A 21,319-nucleotide genomic window follows, 5' to 3' on the forward strand; every position below is an offset into this window, starting at 1 on the left:
TGCGCTTTCTTTCAAACAAAAGCATATCCTTTGATGCCCGAGGAACGCGCCGCTTGGTGACAGAGGCGCAAGGCTGCGGATGAAGGTTGTGCTCCCTAAAACATCGGGAATGCTGAAATCCACGCCTGCAAGCTGGCTCCGGGAACGCAAATTCCGCGGGGGACGGGCCGGGGAGGGGGAAGCGGAGCCTCCTGCGGAGGCTCCGCTTCCCCCTCCCCGGCCCGCCCCCCGCCGGGGCAGCTCCGCGGCCATGTGCGCGGGGGCGGAGCGGTTCCGCCGGCCAAAGGCAACCGCAGTCAGCGCTGGTCGCCCGGGCGGGGATGCTGCGCTACAGCTCGGGGCTCACCCTCACCGCCACCACCCCCCGGAGGTCGGCCGGCAGCGACGGCCGCGCCCGGCGGAAGGTTCGCGGGGTAGTGCGGAGCGGCGGGGAGGAGGGGGGGACGGGACGGGACGGGACGGACACGACAGCCGGGAGGGAGGTCGGTCCCGCGGGCTGTGGAGTGGGGTGAAGGGGCGGTTTGACAGCACCCCTCCCCCCGTATAGTTTACCTGCAGAGCCTTTTTTCTTTCCATTTTTTTTTTTTTTTTTGCTTTTTTGCTTATTTTCGGTGTTTTCAGGTGAAGTTTGCGGTGCGTGAGGACATCTTTTTTGCGCGTTCGTAGTAGGAGCTGGGAAATTAAAGAGCTTTTGGGGTGTCCTGCGAGGCTTTTGTTAGTGCTAGTGCCTGGCTGCTCTTCTGGAAACCTGCGAGGAAGGTGTGCTTGTGTTGGAGATTCTCTCCCCCCCGCCTCTTCAAATCTGCCTTGATATTTACAAATGAGAACTTGCCTCTCCGGACTCTCTCTCAGGAGGAAGCTCACTGTAACGATTTAGATGGCAATAGTAGCTTATTTTTATAATCAGATCCTCAAATACAGAAATACAATTGACTGATTTTTTTTTTTTTTTAATTCTCATAAATAAATCTAAACAGTGATGCTAAATAATAATGCCATACTAATCTGTTGGAAAAGACTTCTAAAAAGTTGTTAAAACTCTGGCAGGTATGACAGGAATGTCTCTACAGCCGCCCTGCTTTAAATAGCCCTTTTTTGCTGCTGTAACCCCATTGCTATCGTTCTGAGTGCACATTCCATGTGTGAAGAAATAAGTTGAAATAATTGATAAGCTTGTCCTTACAACAAAATACAATCGTGTGATCTTGCTGCTGCTTGAATTACTTAGTGATTATTTTGATACTCCGAAAATATGAGTTCATAATTGAAACAACAAAGAATATCATGTTGCTATATTTTACGTGATAACAGGAAGGTCAGGCTCTTGCCCAGAAAAACTCTGGCCTTCATAAAAATGAAATTGATCGTGTATGTGGAAAAATTAAGACTATTTTGAAATCATAGTTATGTTCACTATATGTCTTCCGTGTTCTCACTGAGTTTTCCTGTTTCAGTATTTCTTAAAGAAGTTAAAGCTAAGAGAATTTGTGTTTAAGTGATATTTTTCTTATTTTCATTGCCACGATGTATTTCTCAGGGATGACGGAAAATTAACTTGACTTGGTGCATTCCCTTAAGGAAACTGGTAAAATCCTGATTTACAAATAAAACCCACTGGGAAGCTGCTGTTCCTTTTTTTTTAGTGAAATATGAATCCCTTACCATGAATTGTCAAAAGAGGAGAGTAAGACAGAGTAACTGCTGAATAAATGAAAGATGTGTGTCACATTCCTGTGTGCCTGTGGTCACAGGAAAAGTGCCCTTTAATTGTGTGGGGAATCTCATAGCAGAGATTTCATAAATGGAGCAAGCTAATCAACAGATAAACGACTAAAGAAAGTATTTTCTTCTTTGCTTTTTAGGACTGACTGAAATTAAACACTCGCTTTTCTGCTTTCACCTTCAAAAGTCTAAAACTAACACTGGGTCTCAGGCAAAGGGAGTGATTTTTGGCCATTGAGCTGGTAGGTTAGCAGATAGTTACTCAATAGACGTGTTATCCCCAAACCATTTTATTATCAAACATTAGAAAGATCAACAATATTAAATTCTGGTGATGTTGACTCTAAGTTGATTTGAAGCTACATCAATATTGAACCACATGTTCCCTGGGGGGGTACTGTAAAAATCTTAGATCGGGACTGGTTGTTAGTAGAACAGCTTGTATTTTTCTATTGCTCTACTAGTAACTTCGGTTATTCTACAAAAATAGTGCTTGTTATCTTAATGCTAGCTCTGTAATTATTTCAGTACATACTTAATTATGATCAATGCCTTTCTGGGGGCTTTGTTTTTTAGAAGGGGGGAAGAGGAGGCTGAGGAGCAGTACTCAAACTGAATTTGTTTTAAGTTGCACCCTGGTGATTTGAGTAGGATGGTGAACATGAATGTGGATTGTGGATCTGGGCCATGAATTCTTAACATTTTTAGCTAACCTAGATTGGCTTTTTTCTTAAGTGCCATATTGCAGTAGCTGTCATCTACGCTGTCCTACTAGCCTTTTAGAAATTTGGCAAAGAGCATGTCTTCACCTGTTAATTTCCATTGCACTCAGCAAACTTTTGCTGTCTGGTATTGTGCTGGGCTGAACCTGTCAGTCTTTGGTTTCCTGTCTGTGTATTTGTTTCACAAATGATGTCAGTTGGACTTTGGAAATACTGTTCCTGGGTTGTTGGTGTCAAAAAGCCAGGAGTGAACATAAAATATTGGCATAATTACTTATATTGTTGGCTTGCCAAAGCTACAGATGCTGCAAATCAAACTAAAATCTGGTAGTCTAGAAAGCCTGACACCTGGTTCTTCTTCTACCCAGTATTTCTTTTTAAAAGTTACGGTGACAAAGTTACAATGTCAATGACATAACAGTAGGGTGGCTGTGTCTGTCCCTGTTTTTCTTCACTTGTTCTTACTGTCAGGCAGCAGTTGAAGGAAATTGAATCACAGCCTTTTCCCTGCTAGGGGAGTTCTCTTCCATTCTCCTCCCCACTTTCTCTTTGCATAACCCTGTTTGTTTCTGGAAATTACTCCTTCATCCTCAGTTGTACATTATTCTGCCACTGTTTAGCACTGAGTTGACGCTCTTCCTGTTGCGATCTCATTTCCATTTTAAGGCATCACTGCAGCAGTGTTTCGCTGTTGGAGGAGGGCTCCTGCGATTTCCATGTCAGCCTTGCTCTTTCGTTTGGTCAAGTAAACTTGCTGACAAATGGTAGTGTGTTCATTCAGGAAGCACTGCATAGCAAGACCAGTATAGGTACAGTATTCATAATTGCTTCTGGAGGTTAGAGGGAAAAAGCGGCGCCTGTTGTTTTTCCCTTCCAATCTCTATAGCGTTCTTGAGTTTTAACAGATTGGCCTGTAGTTTTGTCCTAAGGTAGAGTGCGTCATTTGTGGCCCAGGAGGAGCAGCAGTGAATGGCTATATGTTTGCTGCTGTTTCCCCAGGGATGCTGAGGAAGTCCTATTGTATAAACAATAGCAAGAGTACAGCCTGTATAAGTTTGTCCCAGTGAGGAATTGGGTGGTACTTTGTCACTTCTGTACAGGCCTCAGTGGGCATGACTTCAAGGCTGGAATCCTTAGATGATTGCCAATGCCACCCTCTGTTTGGCATTTGCATGCAACAGTAAAGCATTAAAACTTTGTTTTCTGTCAGAAATACTGCCAAAAATACAATACTGATTTGAGGTGTTATAAAAGTAAGGAACTAGTGTGGAAATGAGGAAGTGAGGGGGGAAAGAAAAGTGATTCAGAGGAGTAATAGAGAAGGAAATGTGAAATGTACAACCCTTTGGTTGCACAGTGGTTTTAGTCTCAACAAACTACTGTTATATTAATTATATATTTATTGTATAATTTACATTTCCAACCTAGTTGTTGTTATTTGACTGCCATCTGTACTGGGCTTCTGTTATTTCCTTCATAGTGACCCTGTAACACATCAATTGCTGTAATGTGACAGGCAGTTGTGATTCACTAACTGGTATACAGGTACAGGGATAATTACTTATTTACAATCACTGCACTGTGACTCTCCAAGTATGCTGGCTATAATTAGTTCCATACTGACTAACAGGCAAGGCATTTGCCATCTTCAGAGAATCACACACAACTCCATTTCTCCTAGCTTTGAGTTGCCAGTCATTATGTTTCTTTTTATCTGAGGTATTTTTTTCATGTTTCCTCCTAATAATCCTTTCATTCCTTCTAGTCCAGTTTTCCTTCATTTGAAGTCACCGTAAGAAAAAGTTGGCCTCGTCTATCACTTCCTGCACAGCACAAATTCAGTTCTATTTCCTATTTATGGGTCTGGGCTTTCTTTGTTTGCCTACATGGAGGAATGCCAGACTCTGTTTCCCTTCTTGTAAACAGGCATGTTTTAAGAGGAAAGAGCCTTGCTAAGTTAATGGGGGAAAAAGAGCAGGGGAAGATGGAAATGAAATAGGTGAGAAAAGGTGGTATTAATTACTCTATGAAGCAATGAGCTCCAAAGTTGAGGAGTTTATTATTAATATATCTCTATAACTAACTTGTAAGCAGGAAGCACCTCCAGCTTCTGCAGTATACGGGGAAACTCTGGTGTTCTCAGAAGAACAAACACAGCAGTCAATCAGTGTCGAAAGCCAATGTGCAAGGATTCATAATTTTTAAATGCATTTCATTGTTTCAGAATTCTTTAGCAAGTATGAAAGCATAACCTGCTTTTATTATAAGTTTTGGGGGTTTTATGTCACTTCCTCTGTGGCTTCTTGGTCTAGATTTGCTAGCGTACCGCTGAATGATGAATTAATGGTGGGGAGCTCACTGCATAAAAAGTAGCCTCCACAGTTGTGCCTAAAGAGTAGGTTATATTTCACCTTGATCTTACTATAGATGACATTTTCTTTTTTCTTCTTCTTTATAATATAGACACAGCTCACATTTTTTATAGGAACGTTATCTGTATCTCAGGACACTCTTCCTTATTGGTAGGCCTTGCAGACCTAAAAGACCAAACTGAGAGAAGAAGATGCAAAGCAGTACAAAGTAGCATTTTTTTAACAGAGTTGACAGCATATCAGTGGTCTGAACACTGTTCATTTCTCATCTCAACATATTTAAAGAATGACTGGAAGAAAAATAGTGAAGTTGCTGCAGATATTTGCAGATAGTTCTTCCAATTGCTTTTGCGTGGCAAGAGGAAAAAGTTAATGCTTGTTTGAAAAGTTGAAAAAGGTCCGTTGTTTGGAAACAGGGAAAAAGGGGAATCCGTGTGATGATGCTGAACAGTTGTGCTCTGAGGAGGTTGTGTCGTAAAGAGCCCTGAAAGCAAAGTCAAGTTACCTTAACTGATATGAGACAGTTGGAAGAAATGAACTATAAAATGGTAAAATTTGGAGTCTATGAAAAGGACTTTGTTGCTGTTCTCTGAATGTCTGTGGGCAGAACACGATTGCCATTTTCAAGGCAAAAGGAAGTGCTGTAATGGCCAAGATATGAGCTGTGAGCTTGGGCAAGTGCGATGGAGAGGTTTATTTCAGAGAGAAGGTACACATTCAGCATGACTGGAGGTAAGTAGTTAGGAAAAACTCGAGAGATCTAGATCAGATGACATGCTGGGCTATCGAAGAACAGTAGTGATGGCCCACAGTAATCATGAAAGACATATTTTAAACATTTTGAGAAAGAGCTTTAAGAGCCTGTTTGTTGTCAACAGGCAGCTGGGATTTCACAGGAAGGTATTCTGCAGCTTCCAATTTGGACAGAAATATTTCTCATTTCATCATTTACTATGCGCTGTTTAGGACTTGTAGTTGTTTTCCACAAAAATGTCTCATGAATAGGACTAAGACTGAAAGTTTTAACCAAGTTCCTTGTACGAAATGTGTTGCGTTAAAAATATTGCACCAAAGATCTCTCAGCCAAAAGCAAGGTGAACGGCAACTGGGCATAGGAAGGTATCAGCCGCCTTTGCCTGTTTCCTCAGCAAGAGAATAGCTTTTCTGAAATCAGATAGGAACCAATACCTCTTAAACTTTCTCTGAAGCATTTTGAAGCTTATTTTTTACAAATGACTTGTATGTATCAGATTTCAATAATACTCCTGTTCGCATTCGGTGGAACTGCAGTACCGAGGTATCCTTGGATCAAATACTTGGATATATACTGAACGGAAAAGAGGCATTTACTCCAGAATACACTTTGTGTTTTTAAATAAGCCCTTTTGAAGATTAAAAGTATGCCAAATCTGCAAACGAAACTGAGAAGCTAGAAGATGATGTTCATTGTTCTGTTACCTCAGCTCTCAATGTCATTTATGAGTACATAAAAGCATATTGTTGATTGAAATGGATTTCTGCTATTTCAAGTATGTAATTATGGGGATGCCCTTGAATTATTTCTTGCCAGCTAAAAACCCCTCCAACCTTTAAAAAATAATCTTTTGTCAGCTATGACAAAAGGTAGAAGGTATAAAATAGTAAATTAAAACTTGAATGTTAGTACAGTTCATTCTGTAAAGCAAATTATTAAAGTAGTTTTTTGTAATGCTTAAAGCTAAAAACAAGCCTTTGTTTTTCTTTCAGATGAATGTCTGTAGGTTACGCTTAACGGTACCACCTGATGAAAGCTCACAGCCTGAACAGGGCATGAAGGAACCGGAAAGAAAGAAAAATGTAAGTTTTAAGAATCAAAGTTAAATTCTGTGTAAACAAGGAGTAAATATTGCTATCCACAGAAGCTGATACTAGTTCTTTTGGGAGCCCAAAGCCCAGTCATCTTGGAAGACTGAAGAACATGTGGAAGATGAGCAGGTCAGCTGTGAGCTTTGAGCCTGAGCCTGGGAGTTGGTGATAGCAAAACTGCATGTAAAATGGGATGGGAGCAGAGGAACAGCAACAGAGATTGTAGGTGGTTTTTGACCGAGGTACCTTTAAGTCTTGATTATTTAATATTTATATATTAAAGAGTAGGAAACTGCTATCAAGAGCAGGATCTTGCATTACACAGGACCTTGATCCTCACTTGAAGGGGATTTTACGTTTCACGTAGGCTTAACAGTGGGCTAGATTTGAGCCTTAATGCGTATGGGAGCTGGCTTGCCTGGGACGTAGATGTTTTGCTGTGTTGGCTGATTTTGGTAATGACTGATGTACTAATAAGAAATAAAAAAATAATTCAGTATTGTTGTGAAGTGAAAGTGATTTGAAGGTCATGTGTGTAAAAGGGCTCAGAATGGCAGTTTGTAGAAGTAAGTGGCGTGCACCCAAAAAAATATCTTGCAGCAGCTTTGGTGCAGAACGTGTTCTTTAAGAGCTGTTTCAGAGCAACAGATGATGTTTAATTTGTCTTAAAGACGGAGACTAAAAAGGGAAGCTGGACAGGCTCCACAACTTCACCACATAGAATCATAGAATCTTCATGGTTGGAAAGGACCATTGAGATCATCGAGGCCAACCATACACACACAAAAAAACCCCAGACCCCTACAATCTCTGCCACTGGAGCATGCCCTGAAGTGCCACATCTACACGTTTCTTAAATACCTCTAGGGATGGTGACTCAACCACCTCCCTGGGCAGGCTGTTCCAGTGCCTGACCACTCTTGCAGTAAAGTAATCCCTCCTAATATCTAACCTAAACCTCCCCTGCCACAACTTCAGACCATTTCCTCTGGTCCTGTCATTATTTACTTGCGAGAAGAGGCCAACACCCACCTCTCTCCAGTCTCCTTTCAGGTAGTTGTAGAGGGCAATGAGGTCTCCCCTCAGTCTGCTCTTCTCCAAGCTAAACATGCCCAGCTCCCTCAGCCTCTCCTCATAAGACTTGGTCTCCAGACCCCTCACCAGCCTGGTAGCTCTCCTCTGGACATGCTCCAGCACCTCAATGTCCCTCTTGTACAGAGGGGCCCAGAACTGAACACAGTACTCGAGGTGAGGCCTCACCAGTGCCAAGTACAGAGGCACCATCACTTCCCTGCTCCTGGCTTTCTCACCCTTTTTGCTCCTTTGGCAGCCAAAATTAAACCCAACCCTACAAAACAGTAAGGGGAGAACAGAAACACTCAACGTTTGTGGGGTGGACAGCAGCAGCGTTGGGATCAGAAGACCAATGGTGGAGGAGAGCACGGGGAACAGCCGGAAGGGAACAGGCAGGGAGAGCCCCAAGCAGCAGAGACAACCTTAAAAATGCCCCGGCACATTTACACTTTGATAAACCAAAATCAAACAAGAAGTTGGATAAGTTTACCAGACCCAATGTCTGAATAGCACTATGACAGTGGTAAGCAAAACAACAGTAGGATTTATTTGAAATCATTTCTCAGTGGTAATCAGAAGCAAAAGTTACTGTAAAATGACTCAGGAAGACAAACATTTTAAAGCAATAAAAATAAATGCAAAGTAAAATGGTCAAGATAAAAGTTCCTTATCAGATTATTTCTTATGCTGGAATTTTGTATACACTCAGCTTTTCATACGCTGCCTTGGCAGAGTAATAGGTCCTTGAAGATCTATAAATGTTACTTACAGAATGGATTAAAGGGGCCTTAATGCAAACTAAATTTGGGCCACCATTGAATAGTAATAATTCATTTTGTACATATTTCATTAAATTTGTACATAATTGATTAAACACTAGTTGTAGCACTTAAGAGTAGCTTCTGCCACCACTTACTCTGTCAGTCTCTTGTCAGTTGGTATGTGATTGCAGAAACCCTCGGACTGGCCTAAGAGTAATGTCAGTTTGTTTTTGAGGAGGATAGGTATTGACTCATGGCTTATGCACTTGACTGTGCTGAGTAGTGTAATAATAAGAAAGAAGTATGAATGGTTAAGGCTTGGACAATCTGTAGTGACTTTCTTAAAAGACCAATTTTTTCCCTCTTTGGGACTGTGTATTTAATGAGCGCTGCAGTTGCCCCATAGTACAAGTAAATGCAAGTGGGCTTTATGACAGAGAATGTTAAGGAGAGGATATGAAAGGTAATAAATACATTGTTGGCCTCATTTTACATTCCAGTATATTGCACAGTGATTTTTAAGATATGGGTCCTTTTTAGATGGTATGTAATTTAATTTTTGTATGTTCTGAGTAGTTTTCTAAAGTTGATTACTTTTGCACAATTTAAAGTCCTTTTAGAATGCATAATACAGCGTTCAGAGCTAGGTGGGATCTAATTAGTCAATTTCATAACAATTAAGAATAATTGTGCTATAGCCCTACAGATTGTATCGTCATAATGTATAGAAGCAGCTACAAAAAATCACTGATCATGAACTGTTTTTTCCTGCTGTCTCTAAAACAAGACAGTAATGTATTACCTGTAGATTTTTATTGTCTATGTAATGCATTGCCTTATGTATTTGACTTAGTTACACAGTAACTTACAGTGCGCGCAGGACTCTTGACTAGCCACGCTGTGATACTTTTCTCTTACTGAAAAATTTAATTAAAAAAAAAAAAAAAGCAGTGATGGGGTATCTCTGCTGATCCACCGGTGTTCAACTGACTCTATGTTAATGAAATTGCTTAAAGCACTTTGAGAATAACAGGCTTTACAAATGTTAAATAATCCTCAGGCAGTCCTCTGAGAACTGTGCCCCCTTCTTGGAAATAGGGATAATAAAGATAAATTGGGGAACTTTTCAGTTTTCTGCCTTGCACTTTACAATTTAAGGTAAAAAAGTACAGCTCCACCAAGAATCAAATTTAACAGCAGATCTCTTGTTGGAATCTAGAGTTCTGTGCTGTCTTTAAATGCGGAGGATTAAGAAAATAGGAACATGGAAAATGTTTTTGGTATTTAAAATAAATTAGAGTGATTTACAGAAAAGAACCGCAGGGTTAATCTGCGGGATTGTACAGTTTTTGCTGGAGCGCTCAGGCAGATCAGGCACCGAATCGCCTGTTTGGGTTTGAGAAGTGCTGGAGAGAGGTGGACGCTTCCCTCTGCCTGCTGCTGCTGAGGGAGGAGAGCAGAGCCCTTGCTATGTCAAAGGGGATGCCAGAAAACTATAAATACACTGTGGCGTGACATTAGGTTGTAATCTCCTCTTTCAAATCTTTCATTAGAAGGAGGTGATTTTGAGCTGCCCTAATGTGACATAGTCATGGCTTACTGACTATTTGTTACTTTTCTGTAATGTAAAGTAATGGGAAGAGATGTTCCCATTACTGGAAAGAGATGTTCCAGTTGCAAAATCAGCTAGTGAATTGCACAGAAGCTCTTACTAGTGCTCATCCTCCCGATAACTCGTTTTGGAGCTTGGTATCAGATCAGAACTGATTCTTCACTGGTTATGTTAGTAGCTGTTAGCTTAGCCTTTTTCACTGTGGTCCGAGTTTAGCAGAAAATGTGTGCTGTATTTCATTAAATCCGTACCAGTGTATTATTTCTAGATTAGCTTTTTTATTGATATACATCCATGAAATAAAAATGAACCAGTGTAAGAGATTAAAACAAAGTGATGGAGCTGGGGCAGTTTTGTTCCAAGAAAACTGCTGTAGGCGTTACTGTACTAGGATGGCCTCTCCCCGGCTTTTGTGAAGGGGTGGCAGATAGTACACAGTCAGAAGCGCATCTCAAAAACTGAAGGGGGAGTGAGCTTGCACTCCAGGGTGTCAGGATGGATTTTCATATTCTTATTTAGGCTGCAATACCTTGAAAGAAGCGTATGAAAACTGAAGTCAGAAGTAGAGGCCGGTTGGTTTGCTTTTTACAGGCTAAAAGCCTACTGCTAAATAGCTCTGAATTGTTAGCACTTTAGGTAGAGAGAAGCTGAAACTTTCCTGATTTTGTTCCATTACCTCTGTTAATGAGAGACAGTGGGTAACGGTAGTGTGAGGCTGTTTACTTCACCATGAAGTACAAAGGAATAGTGTGCTCATCAGATTGTATGCAAAATCTGCCTGTCCTGAAGCCTGCCTTGTCTTGCATAATAAAGGGCTACCAGACAATTGTATTGTCCCTCTTTGGGATTGGGCTTATTTTTATCCATCAGTCCCTTTCTTCACTGTCATGGCTAAATTTGGAAGTGCCCTTGGAAGCTACAGCTAGGCATTTGAGGGCAGAATATGGAGGTATGTATAGACAATTTTTCTTCTTCATTTGCACACATGGACAAGAGAATGAAAATGAGATAATACTCTAGAAATTTGTGTCACTTTCCTGTCTTTGTGGCTTTCAACAGAGTTTGAGCAGTGTTTAGTCTTAAACTCTAATTGGTACTTTGGCTGTATATATCCTCAAACTCTTTAATTTTTTTATGTTTTTAAAGCCAACGCAATCAAGAGGTGAAACTTTTTGCTTTCTAAGCAGGAATACCGAAGCATAGCAAACATTTTTTTTTTTCCCCAGCAAAAAAGTGGGCTGTCAAGAAGCCATAAAGGGAATTTGCTTCTGTATGTGATGGAGAGAATCAAGCAGAAACTTGTCAGGCCTGGATCAAAGAATGTGAGTGCAGTGAACGTGGGGCTGTTGTGCAGGTGGAATCTGGGACAGTGCCTGTTTTCTCTGCTGATCTGCTGCTGCCAGCCCACTCCCATCAGCATAGCACAAGTTGTGTCATAACAAATGTGGTTCAGCTGCTACAGGTGGCTGATGTCACTGTTTCTCAGCCTCTGTAGCACTGAGTGCTTGATTTTTGATGTATACTAATAAAGTGACACCTTCATTAAAAACAGCACTGTATGAAAACCACGGGAAGAATTCCACTGACTTCTGTGGTTACTGATGTATTTGTTGTATCTTATGTTCTTAGTGTATAAACATTGGTGTTCTGTGTACAGATTTCATTGATTAGATAGGACTTTGGATAATGCCTGCTACTTCTGGTTTTTGAGAAATTCTACATTTCGAGGAGCTTAAATGTTGGAATGTGTTAAATGATGCTTATTATTTAGGTTCATGAATTTAAGAATACTCATGTCTATGCCTTGGCATATTTTCCCTATTTGAATACTACTTACACGTGAAACATCCCTAAATGTAACCTAAGTTTCATGAGCCGTAGAGGAGTATGAAAAAACAAAAACATAGCTACCTTTTGTCAGAGCACAGTAACTTTCTTTGGTGAGCTCAATATCATAAAGTTGTCATTTTACTGAACAGAAAATATGTAACCTAAGTAACAATGTGAATGTTCTTGTTCCTTTTATAACTAGTGAACAAGGAAAAGATAACTGGATATTTTGGAAACCTCTGAAATGTGGCAGTTGAGGAAGAGATAAAGCTTCACTTAACTGATATAGTTCTGTTTAGAAGATGAGTTTTTAGATTGTGTAGGTAAACAGGTCATGATTTAGCACAAATTTAAGGCCATGTGAGTACTAAACCCAGAATTGAGCTAATCATTACATTAGATGTCCTTTTTTTCTCAAGATACATCATCTGTGCTTCTGTTTCCAACTTTGGGGCATTTCAAAAACTGGTAGAGATAGATTAGGAAGCAACTCATCCCTCAGTATTATTTACATAATGCCAATAGAACCATGGATGATAGAAAGAGCAGCTAACAACTCATATTTAGGGTTTGTTTTGATAGTGCTTCTGCTTTACCTCTTTCATGCTACTTGTGCTACTTCCTTGGACAGAGACACAAACAGGATGCATGGCAATTATCAAGACTTTTGCAACCTTGGGGTGTAGGCTTCTGTTTAAAATATTTATTAACTAAGTAAACACAGTCTGTGTTTCTTGAGAATACGCTGTGTGATCACACCAAGTGCAACATGACTGTTGCTGCAACATAGACAAAGCATGTTCCTGGAAGCTGCTGTAGTATTTGTGTGCACCAACATGATGTGTTCTTGCTGTTACCTTGGACTGTCATATAACTGACTATAGGTACATAGAAATACTCACAAATTGCTTAAGATACACCTGCCTTTTCAGTCCAGTAGCTCACACGAGAAGGGATTTTGAGCACAGTTTGGGGCTTGTTCCAGTGCAGGAACTGAATAGGCAGGTCGGCAGCAAGAACTTCCCTGTACTCTGGAGCTGGCTGATACTTTGAACTTAAACAGCAATGGTTAACTAATCTAACAGAGCCTTCCAGCTTCAAGCACTTTTCTGGTTAGCTTTACAGTATTTACTTTCTCCTAAATACTTGCATGCGTTTAGTTACTCTGTTATCCTCACTGAGATGCCTCACTGCAGACCTGAGTGGAGGCTGGCGAGGACCGTTTCAGAAAAATGTCTGAGTTCTGAGAGCCATTACATATGGGACACAGAGCAAAACAACAAAAAGTATTTGACTTAAAAAAACATTCTGTAGTCCTTGGGGATGTGGAAAATCCAGGATCTGTGGAAGAGGAAACATGGGAGAGATGGGATGTGATAGAGGAAGAACAGAGGACAAGGCAGAAAAGGAAAAAACACTGAAGGGGGAAAAATAAACAAAGATGGATGGAAGTAGCTTAAGGGAGGAGAAAAAGTGGCAGAAAGTATACTCGATGCATACTTGGTGATGCATTTCTGTGAAGCAGTTTGAGAGCTCAGCCATTCAGCAAGACCTCCTTTAGAGGCAAAGGTGTATTAAATAAAATAGTCACCAAGAAAAGCAACCCATCCACCCCTCAACAACCCTGTATGGAGGAAAGTTTTCTGATTATAACTCTTCCTCTAAGAGGAGACTGTATCAAGTTAGCCTTTTTTTTTTTTTTTTTTTTTTTTTTTTTGTGTCTGGGCATATGCTGAACCCTGAAACAAGTGGTTGTTGAGTGGAAATTAACAGCTACCAAGTAGACAAAAAGGGGAGTAGAAGGTAAGCATAGCCGGAATAGAACAGCAAAGAAAAAGACTAAAGAAATATGAGAGCAGTTATTTGTATAGCTGTTGGTTCACACGGCTTTAAATCAAGCAAGAACTGTACTGAAATTTTAACAGGTGCTTGCCTGGGCATTGTGATACGAAGGAGGAATAAGGAGGAGTTAAAAGCAATATGCTGTATTTTAAGTAGAACATAGTAGAACTGGAACACTCAACAGATGATGGAGATTCTTTTAATCTGAAAGAGAAGTGACAAAGGCACCTTGGGAGGCTTGTGCAAATATAGACAACAGGCAAGTTTAGCATTATTGCAAGAGGCATGTAACCAGTCTGGCTTTGTGCGTACTTAATCCTGCATGTACTGCCTATTATGATGTAAATTTAAGTCTGTTCGCCTGTGAAATATGTAAGTGCCATGGTGATTCTCCAGCTGCAAACCCATTGCTCTGAATTTGTAGGCCTTTCTTAAGGGGGGGGGGGGGAATTCCTTCAAAGCATGCCTTAGGAATGTGTTTATGATATTCTAAAAATGAGGATCTTGGTCATAATTTTCATGCAGAACTCTGCAAAGAGCACTTCAAACAATTCTGCTAATGTTTTGGAGGCACAAAGGATCTTGATAGTTGCTGGTATTCATCTGTTCATCTCATAAAAAATGAATGGTCATGGGTAAAGGACATGGATTTATGAATTCAGTGTCTGGTGCCTTAGTAACCACTAAACAAAGTGATTATTCATTTGGTTATCAGGAAGATGGAAACTTGTATGTAATCCCTTTATCCAGATACAGGGGAGGAGCTGCGATGAAACTCTCAAAGAAACTGTACAACCCCGGAAGCAAACAAACACAAAAAAGTTTTGAGTCATGTCACCACCTCGTTTCTGTATTTTCTCCCAAAAAAATCAGGTGTGGGGTTTTTGTTTGTATGCATCCAAACCCCGACAATACATAATTATGAAAGTTCTGATTATCAGAATATGAAGCTTTGCATATAATGTTTTCGAAGTGCAAAATTATATCATGTATAGGTAGGGCTGGTTGCCCAATGTTTTTCCATTAAATGGTTTTAAGGCTTTCTTTTTAAATGATGCCTTATAGCTTTGTTGTTCTTTGCCGAAAACATTCTTTACCAGGGGTCTGACCTGTGATTGTCGCCTCCCAGCCCTGCACACCCCCCCCCCAAGCTTCATCAGAATGGTTAAGCTATTAATGATATGGTAAAGGAAGATGTGTAGGACTTAAATGTTGAGAAAATCTGTTCGTACCATGTGGGAGGAACACCATATAAAACAAATGTCTGTCTTTACACATTCTTCTTAATGCAAGTAGATTTTCTTGTTCATTTTTCCCTTACCCAAAGAAGTGTTTATTTTACAACAACTATTGCAGCATAGTTGTGTTAGTTTGGCTGCGTTAGACAGCTGATGCTATCATCGCAGTCTGCCATGGTGAGGACTGGAGACTCTCTAGGATGCAGCTGCAGATGGGTACAAGACGCTGAGCATCATCTCTTCCAGCATCTGTTTGGTGTCAAAGGGAGTCTTCAGACACTGCTTAGGCTCTTAATTTAGTAAACAGTCTCAAAGTTTGTCAGTTTTCATACAGTGTCATTACTGAACAACAAGACAAAACATGTTCTAAAGTCAGTGTAAGTAAACATTCTCAAATTTACCTGTATTCTGGTATATCTAGTGTGAGAAAGAAAGTTCAGTAAAATTGCCTATAACTGATTTGTCCCTAGCACTGGCCTTTCAAAAACAATGTGCAAAGCTAAGCAGTAACAGCTATGTTTCTAAGATTGTGTCTTTCTGACTTTCTGTTCCGAAATAATCACTAATTTTATGTTCCTAGTTTGCAAATATTCAAAGTTAGGTAAGAATATTTTTCCCTTCTTTTTAAAAAGTCATGATGTGGATATATTCATCTAAGCTAGTTGTTTAAATTCTTTGTAATCAAGAAGAGAAATTAGTTCTTCTGGAGACTGACTCATCTCAGATGATTGTTACAGAAGGATGTTTCTCTGGGTGGGTTAGAAGGGAGGCTAGGTGAGCAGTCAGGTCAGGTGGATACATCTGACCTTGCAGATATTTATTTACATGCTGAGGGAAATGATTCCTACTGTTTGCATGAATATTTTTCTTACTAAGTGTATTGATGAGATGAATAAGAGGAGCCTGTTGCAAAGAGTGCCTTAAAATAAGACATACAGTTATTACAAGTACGTTTTACGAGTTTCTGCAGATCATTAAAATAACAAACATAGGCACTTTAGAAAAGCCTTTCTGTTTTTACCTATCAAGACCTGATTTCAAAATTTTATCCTCCTACAATAGTTAATAACACTGGAACACCCATGAGTGCTGTTTCATATCTTTGCTTTGGCTTTTACAATGTCAGTTCTACAACTCCTGTAAGAGAAATGCAGCCCTGAGATGGATGTTTGATTGTTTTGGAGGTCCTTGGTTGGCTTTAAATGCAATCTGAAATTCTACTTTGTTTATCTGCAAGATAAACAGATATTTTCTGAGCTCAGTTTAAGGAACCTTGCCTAAAATGTTTTAATTTCAGTTTCTTCTGAGAACTTTCTAAAATTTTTGATTGAACTTGTGAATTTTTATATTTCCTGCTGCAAGGAGTTTGGACAGTGAGGGGCAATTCTGTGGTTGCAAGAGGTTTAAAGGAAACTGTGGGAGCTGACAGTGCTCTGGAAGATTGCAGAAAAGTAGCATATGTTGGTGAATGAAAATAGGCCAAGATAACTTTTTCTCTCACACGCCTCTACTTCTCCTTGCACAAATCCAGTCCGTTGTCTCCAGCTGTACCCTTCCATTAAAGCCAGTGGAAATCAGACATCCCTAACATCTCTATCAATTATAAACTGGTCATTGATATTCCCAAAAACATGAACGTTGACAGTCTGGCCCCCAAACGTTTGGGAACTAGTGTTCTTAGGTACTGTTGTGCTTTCACTGTAGTTGTCTGTCTCTCCTGCCCCTATGCTACTTATTTTTGTTTGTTTGTTTGTTTGTTTCTAGTACTGATTTAAAAATAACTTTTTACTTTTTTACTTTTAAGGAGCTCTACCATGTACCAAATGGCATGTCTCCGGGGAAGCTCTCTCATGGGATGGTGTATGGCGTCGTGCACCGAACTGACAACAACCATAAGAGAGAAATGGTGGTTTATGGCTGGTCAGCTGATCAGCTGAAAGAGGAGATGAACTACATTAAAGAAGTGAGTTATGCTTTCAGCTTAAAAATTTGTCAGATATCCTTTCCATATATTCATGTAGAGCTGTGAGTGTATATGGGATGACTGATGTCTACCCCAACACCTGAATTTGAATTGGGAACCTACTCTGAAGCTAAAAGCTTGCCTTTTTAGTATTCAGGTTGGAAAAAAGCATGCTGTATACCTGGGAACTGTGTGGTCCAGACCAGAGGCCTCTGTGCCAAGTGATACTTGTTAATGTGTGCTGACTGCGCTACAGCTGGGCCAGCAAACTGCCAAAAAGATCTTGGGGTTCCTGTCCTGAAACCTTTGTAATTTCAAATGTGATACAGAAGAAACTATGCAAGCAGACACCTGAAAGGATAATCTCTCTCCTCTCTTCCTTTGCTTCCTTGGTCCCTAAACCCCCCAGTTTTGAAAAGGCTTCTAAATTAGGTGACATAGTAAAAATCGCTTGGGTATACTTTGGGGCAGGCTTAAAATAGTCAGCCTAATAAGGATGACTTTGTACTACTTTCTCTGTCCATGCTCATTTATCATAATTGGCAGAACAATCTCCTGAAAGAAAAAAAAAAAAAGAAAAAAGGCACTTCTGATGCTGCTGGTTTCTGGGCTTGAAATTCAGCATCTCTTTGCCTGTCAGTCCTTGGCTCTCAGGTTTTGGCAATAATACCCTAATTAGCCCAGGGCAACCAATTTGATCTTCTCCTTCCATCCACCTTCACCACCCAGGCAGCTATTGGTCAATGGTTACCATGTTACACTGATTCAAGCGCAAACTGAGTTGATACAACAGGGAGGTACACTGAGTCAAGCCAGCAGTGTAAGAGACTGTCATTAGGTGTGCTCTTAACATCTGCCTGGTCTCTAGCTATCAGCACTTGCTTCTCTCCTTTATTACTCACCGTTTATTAGCTCCCAGCATTCCCCACTCTGCAGTTCCTGCACTCAGGTAGGGTATGTCGGTGCTGCAGTGCAGTAGAGGGACGCGAGCTGCTGGTTTCCTGCCTGGGTGGTTTATCTGCCCTCCTGGAGAGGCGTTGGGATGGGCGAGTTGGCGCCCAGCAGGTCCAGCTCCCCGAGCTGCTCTCTTTCTGGTACCCGGCCCAGATCGTCTGGACTGGGACCACCTTCCTGCCCTTTACTGGTCACGGCCAGCTTGTGGCATGGAGGGATGTGTCAGACCAGGTGAACTGTGTGTCTTGCATGTGTGTTCAGGGTACTGATCCTTTCAGGAAAAAGTGGGAAAGATATGGGAAGAGACATACTGCCCCTTGCTCTCCTGTCTTCTGCAAGCTGTATTCGGCTATGCTAATATACTGTGAACTTTGCTCTGCCAGATAAGTTTCGTCTTTAAAAGCAGAGTCTTAACAAGGGTCCTCAGCTATGCCACGTATGTGCTGACTTAAATAGACCAAAAATGATGGGCCACGTCAGAACTGCTGACAGTTCCTCTGTATCTGAGTTGAATTTACACTTTGCAAGAGGGAGGGAGTGTGTGTGTGTATAGATGTGTGGGTAGGGACAGGGGGAGGGGTGGTTTCCTGAGCTGCAGCACGGGAGACCGCTTTCTTCCATGTTTCTCATCCTAAAGGGAGCGCGTAGTTTGGGGTAGGCTTGTGCCTACTCCTTGCATAGATTTGGTGGCCAGTGTCCCTCCTTCTGGGAGGGAGTGGGTACCCTGCGGAGCTGCTAGAAACATCCCCTCTTGTATGAGGCCCTGTGAGCGTCTTCCCCTCGCTCCTTCCCCAAGCCAAGCAGAGACGAGGCAAGCTCGCTGCCCTAGATTATCTGCAATCAGGCTGTGGTTGATAGAGGTGAAGGAGGCGGGGAGGAGTTTGAATTACATGGCTGGAACGTAGACTGTAGGCAAACATTTAACTAGTGTTTACAATGTGTGCTCGAGAAGATTGGTTCTGTGCACGATTGCAATGGCATGTAAACCCAAGCTGGCTTCCAGTGTGCTCTTTTTTTTTTCTTTTCTTTTTTTTTCTGAAGGGCAAGGTATAATTTACATCCATAGTTCTTAAATAAAATCAAATTGAGTTCTCTGTTCTTCAGATTTGAAATTGCATTGGTAAATTTATGCTAACGTATTGTTTAACTAGATATGAGCCTAAAAGTGCCAAATTAAAGAGTTTCTCTTCAACGGATACTCAGGGAAAACTAATTAACCCCTTTAAAAAGTATGAGGGTGTATTAAATCCATGTGTGGATGCTTTTTTTTTTTTTTTCAGAAAGAAAACAGTATATGCTCAAATTAATTTTAATTCCTTTAGTAATCAGGTTAGAATGAGTTACAAATAATTTAATTGAAATTCATTATTAATATATAAGTGTTTAAGTACAGAGACGTTTAGAATTATTCAGAGATGTTTAATCATATCATCCCTATGTAGACAAATCTTGAGACTTAAGTTTTTGTCTTGTTCTTAAGAGTAAATTGCTGTTGATGAAAAGGTAGATTACTAATGGAAATTACTGAAAGTAATAATGAAGGACATCGAAAAACCCACCATGTTCTAGTATAAATAGGGGTTTTTTTGTGTGTGTACAGTTGGACTTGATGATCTCAAAGGTCCTTTCCAACCATGAAGATTCTATGATCAGTAAGTTTGATAAAGGCACTTGATTTTTTTCTGATACCAGGTGAGAGCAACTCTGGAAAAAGTAAGAAAGAAAATGTATGGTGAATATGATGAAATGAAACGAAAAATACAGCAGCTTACAAATGAACTGAAAGTAAGTATACATTCATTTGTAGGGAAAGCGTATGAGAATAAGTGTTATCTAGAAACTTTTTTTTTTTGCTTCATCAGAACAGAAATAATTTCTCAAACCACTCCAGTTCATTGTTTTATGTGACATCTATACTTTATTTATTTATTTATTTTTCCATCCAGGAAGGTAAAGTAGGACAGGGCTGCTTTTGCTATGGAATTACTAATTGCCTGCATCTTGGAAATAAAAGAATGATCTTGATAGGATTGTCTGTGTGTATTGGTAATTACTGGAGATGTTTGTACCAGTAAGCTACCAGGTGAATTTAATAAAAAAACTTACATAATTAGGAGTAATGTGCAACCTAGTTGCTGTCGTTTCAACAGATTTACTGTTTTACTCCGTTTACTCTGTTTTACTGACTTTACTGTTTAAACACTGTAGTAAAAGAAGTAGAAATATACTTTAGTATTAAAGTACTTGACAGGTCTCCAAAAATTACTTACCTTTTGGTTCTTAATTGAACCTTTTGATGGTCATTCGATGACCTCTCCTCCTTCTGACATGCTGCTTTAGCAATAAAAGTTGCTGCAGTCTGTAGAAGTATCCTTCATACTAAACTGCTGAGTTGTTTGGTCCAAAAAAATCTCCCTGAAAACTTGCTGTGGATTTTATATTCAACATTGATTTTCACAGCCTTGGTTCAGATGACACTTTGGCAATTAAACTTATTCTGACTTCAAGGGACTGGGACCCTGACTTGGGCCCTTCTGCCATCATTTGGAGGCTGCCAGTTCCCTGCCTGCTGTATTATGTATAAAGATCAGAACTTGCTGTTAAACAATTACTTTTATTCTGTGGCAACTAGTCTCAAAAAAAAAAAAACTACAACAAAAATCACCTTGACTTGAGGGGAGGAGGGAGAGAAAACTGAATTTCTGTAAACTGTTAAATCGTCTTAATGATGCCACCAAGGTGAGTCTCCCACCCAGTATGCATGTAGGCAAATGCTGAATCAGATGTAGCTTTGTCCTCTGTGCTGCTGATCCTTACTCAACAGCAGCGGTGATATTCTGCACTTCCAGATCTTCTGTCAGGCCAGTAGAAATCCTGCATGAGTCTGAACATCTCTCAGTTAAGGGTTTCTGACCAGCTCTGGCAGATGATCTTTAAGGTCCCTTCCAACCTGAACCATTCTGTGATTCTATGATTCTGCAGCAAATGTTTATGAAGCACTCCTTCTGACATAATGGCACATTATGAGACGCCCTCCCTGCTTTTTTTAATACTTTAGAGTGCCTGAAAGAAAGCGCAAGTGTTGTTCTACCTCTAATACATGCTTTCTTTGTCTGTTTGGGTTTTGGTTTTACACAACTGCCATCTTTCATGCTATTTGTGGATCTTGTTTAAAATCCTTTATATACTCCTTGCTTCAGCTTTGGATCTCTCACGATGCTTTTTTCCCCCCATCAATTTCCAGGACTACTTTTTGTTCATAAAGTTTGTTTGAAATTTGTACTTCCAATATCCTGCCCTGGGCAGTAATGCTTCTTCACACAAGTTCTTATCTTGTAACTTTCTTAATCCATCCAAAGCATTTCTGCTTTTGTTTGTTTGTTT

The 21,319-nt window shown here is 40.3% G+C and overlaps 1 protein-coding gene across 1 annotated transcript in view; it reads left to right on the forward strand.

The window, feature by feature from the left end:
- The first annotated feature begins 225 nt into the window (after positions 1-225).
- MYZAP (myocardial zonula adherens protein) overlaps positions 226-21,319 on the forward strand; it is a 63,706-nt gene continuing 42,612 nt past the window's right edge. The window contains exons 1-5 of the mRNA XM_074601594.1: positions 226-404; positions 6,563-6,652; positions 11,335-11,430; positions 16,823-16,981; positions 19,628-19,720. Of these exons, the coding sequence (XP_074457695.1) occupies positions 321-404; positions 6,563-6,652; positions 11,335-11,430; positions 16,823-16,981; positions 19,628-19,720 (522 nt within the window). The 5' untranslated portion in view covers positions 226-320. The remainder of the gene's footprint in view (positions 405-6,562; positions 6,653-11,334; positions 11,431-16,822; positions 16,982-19,627; positions 19,721-21,319) is intronic.

Source organism: Larus michahellis, chromosome 9, assembly GCF_964199755.1.
Source record: "Larus michahellis chromosome 9, bLarMic1.1, whole genome shotgun sequence".
NCBI classification, from domain to species: domain Eukaryota; kingdom Metazoa; phylum Chordata; class Aves; order Charadriiformes; family Laridae; genus Larus; species Larus michahellis.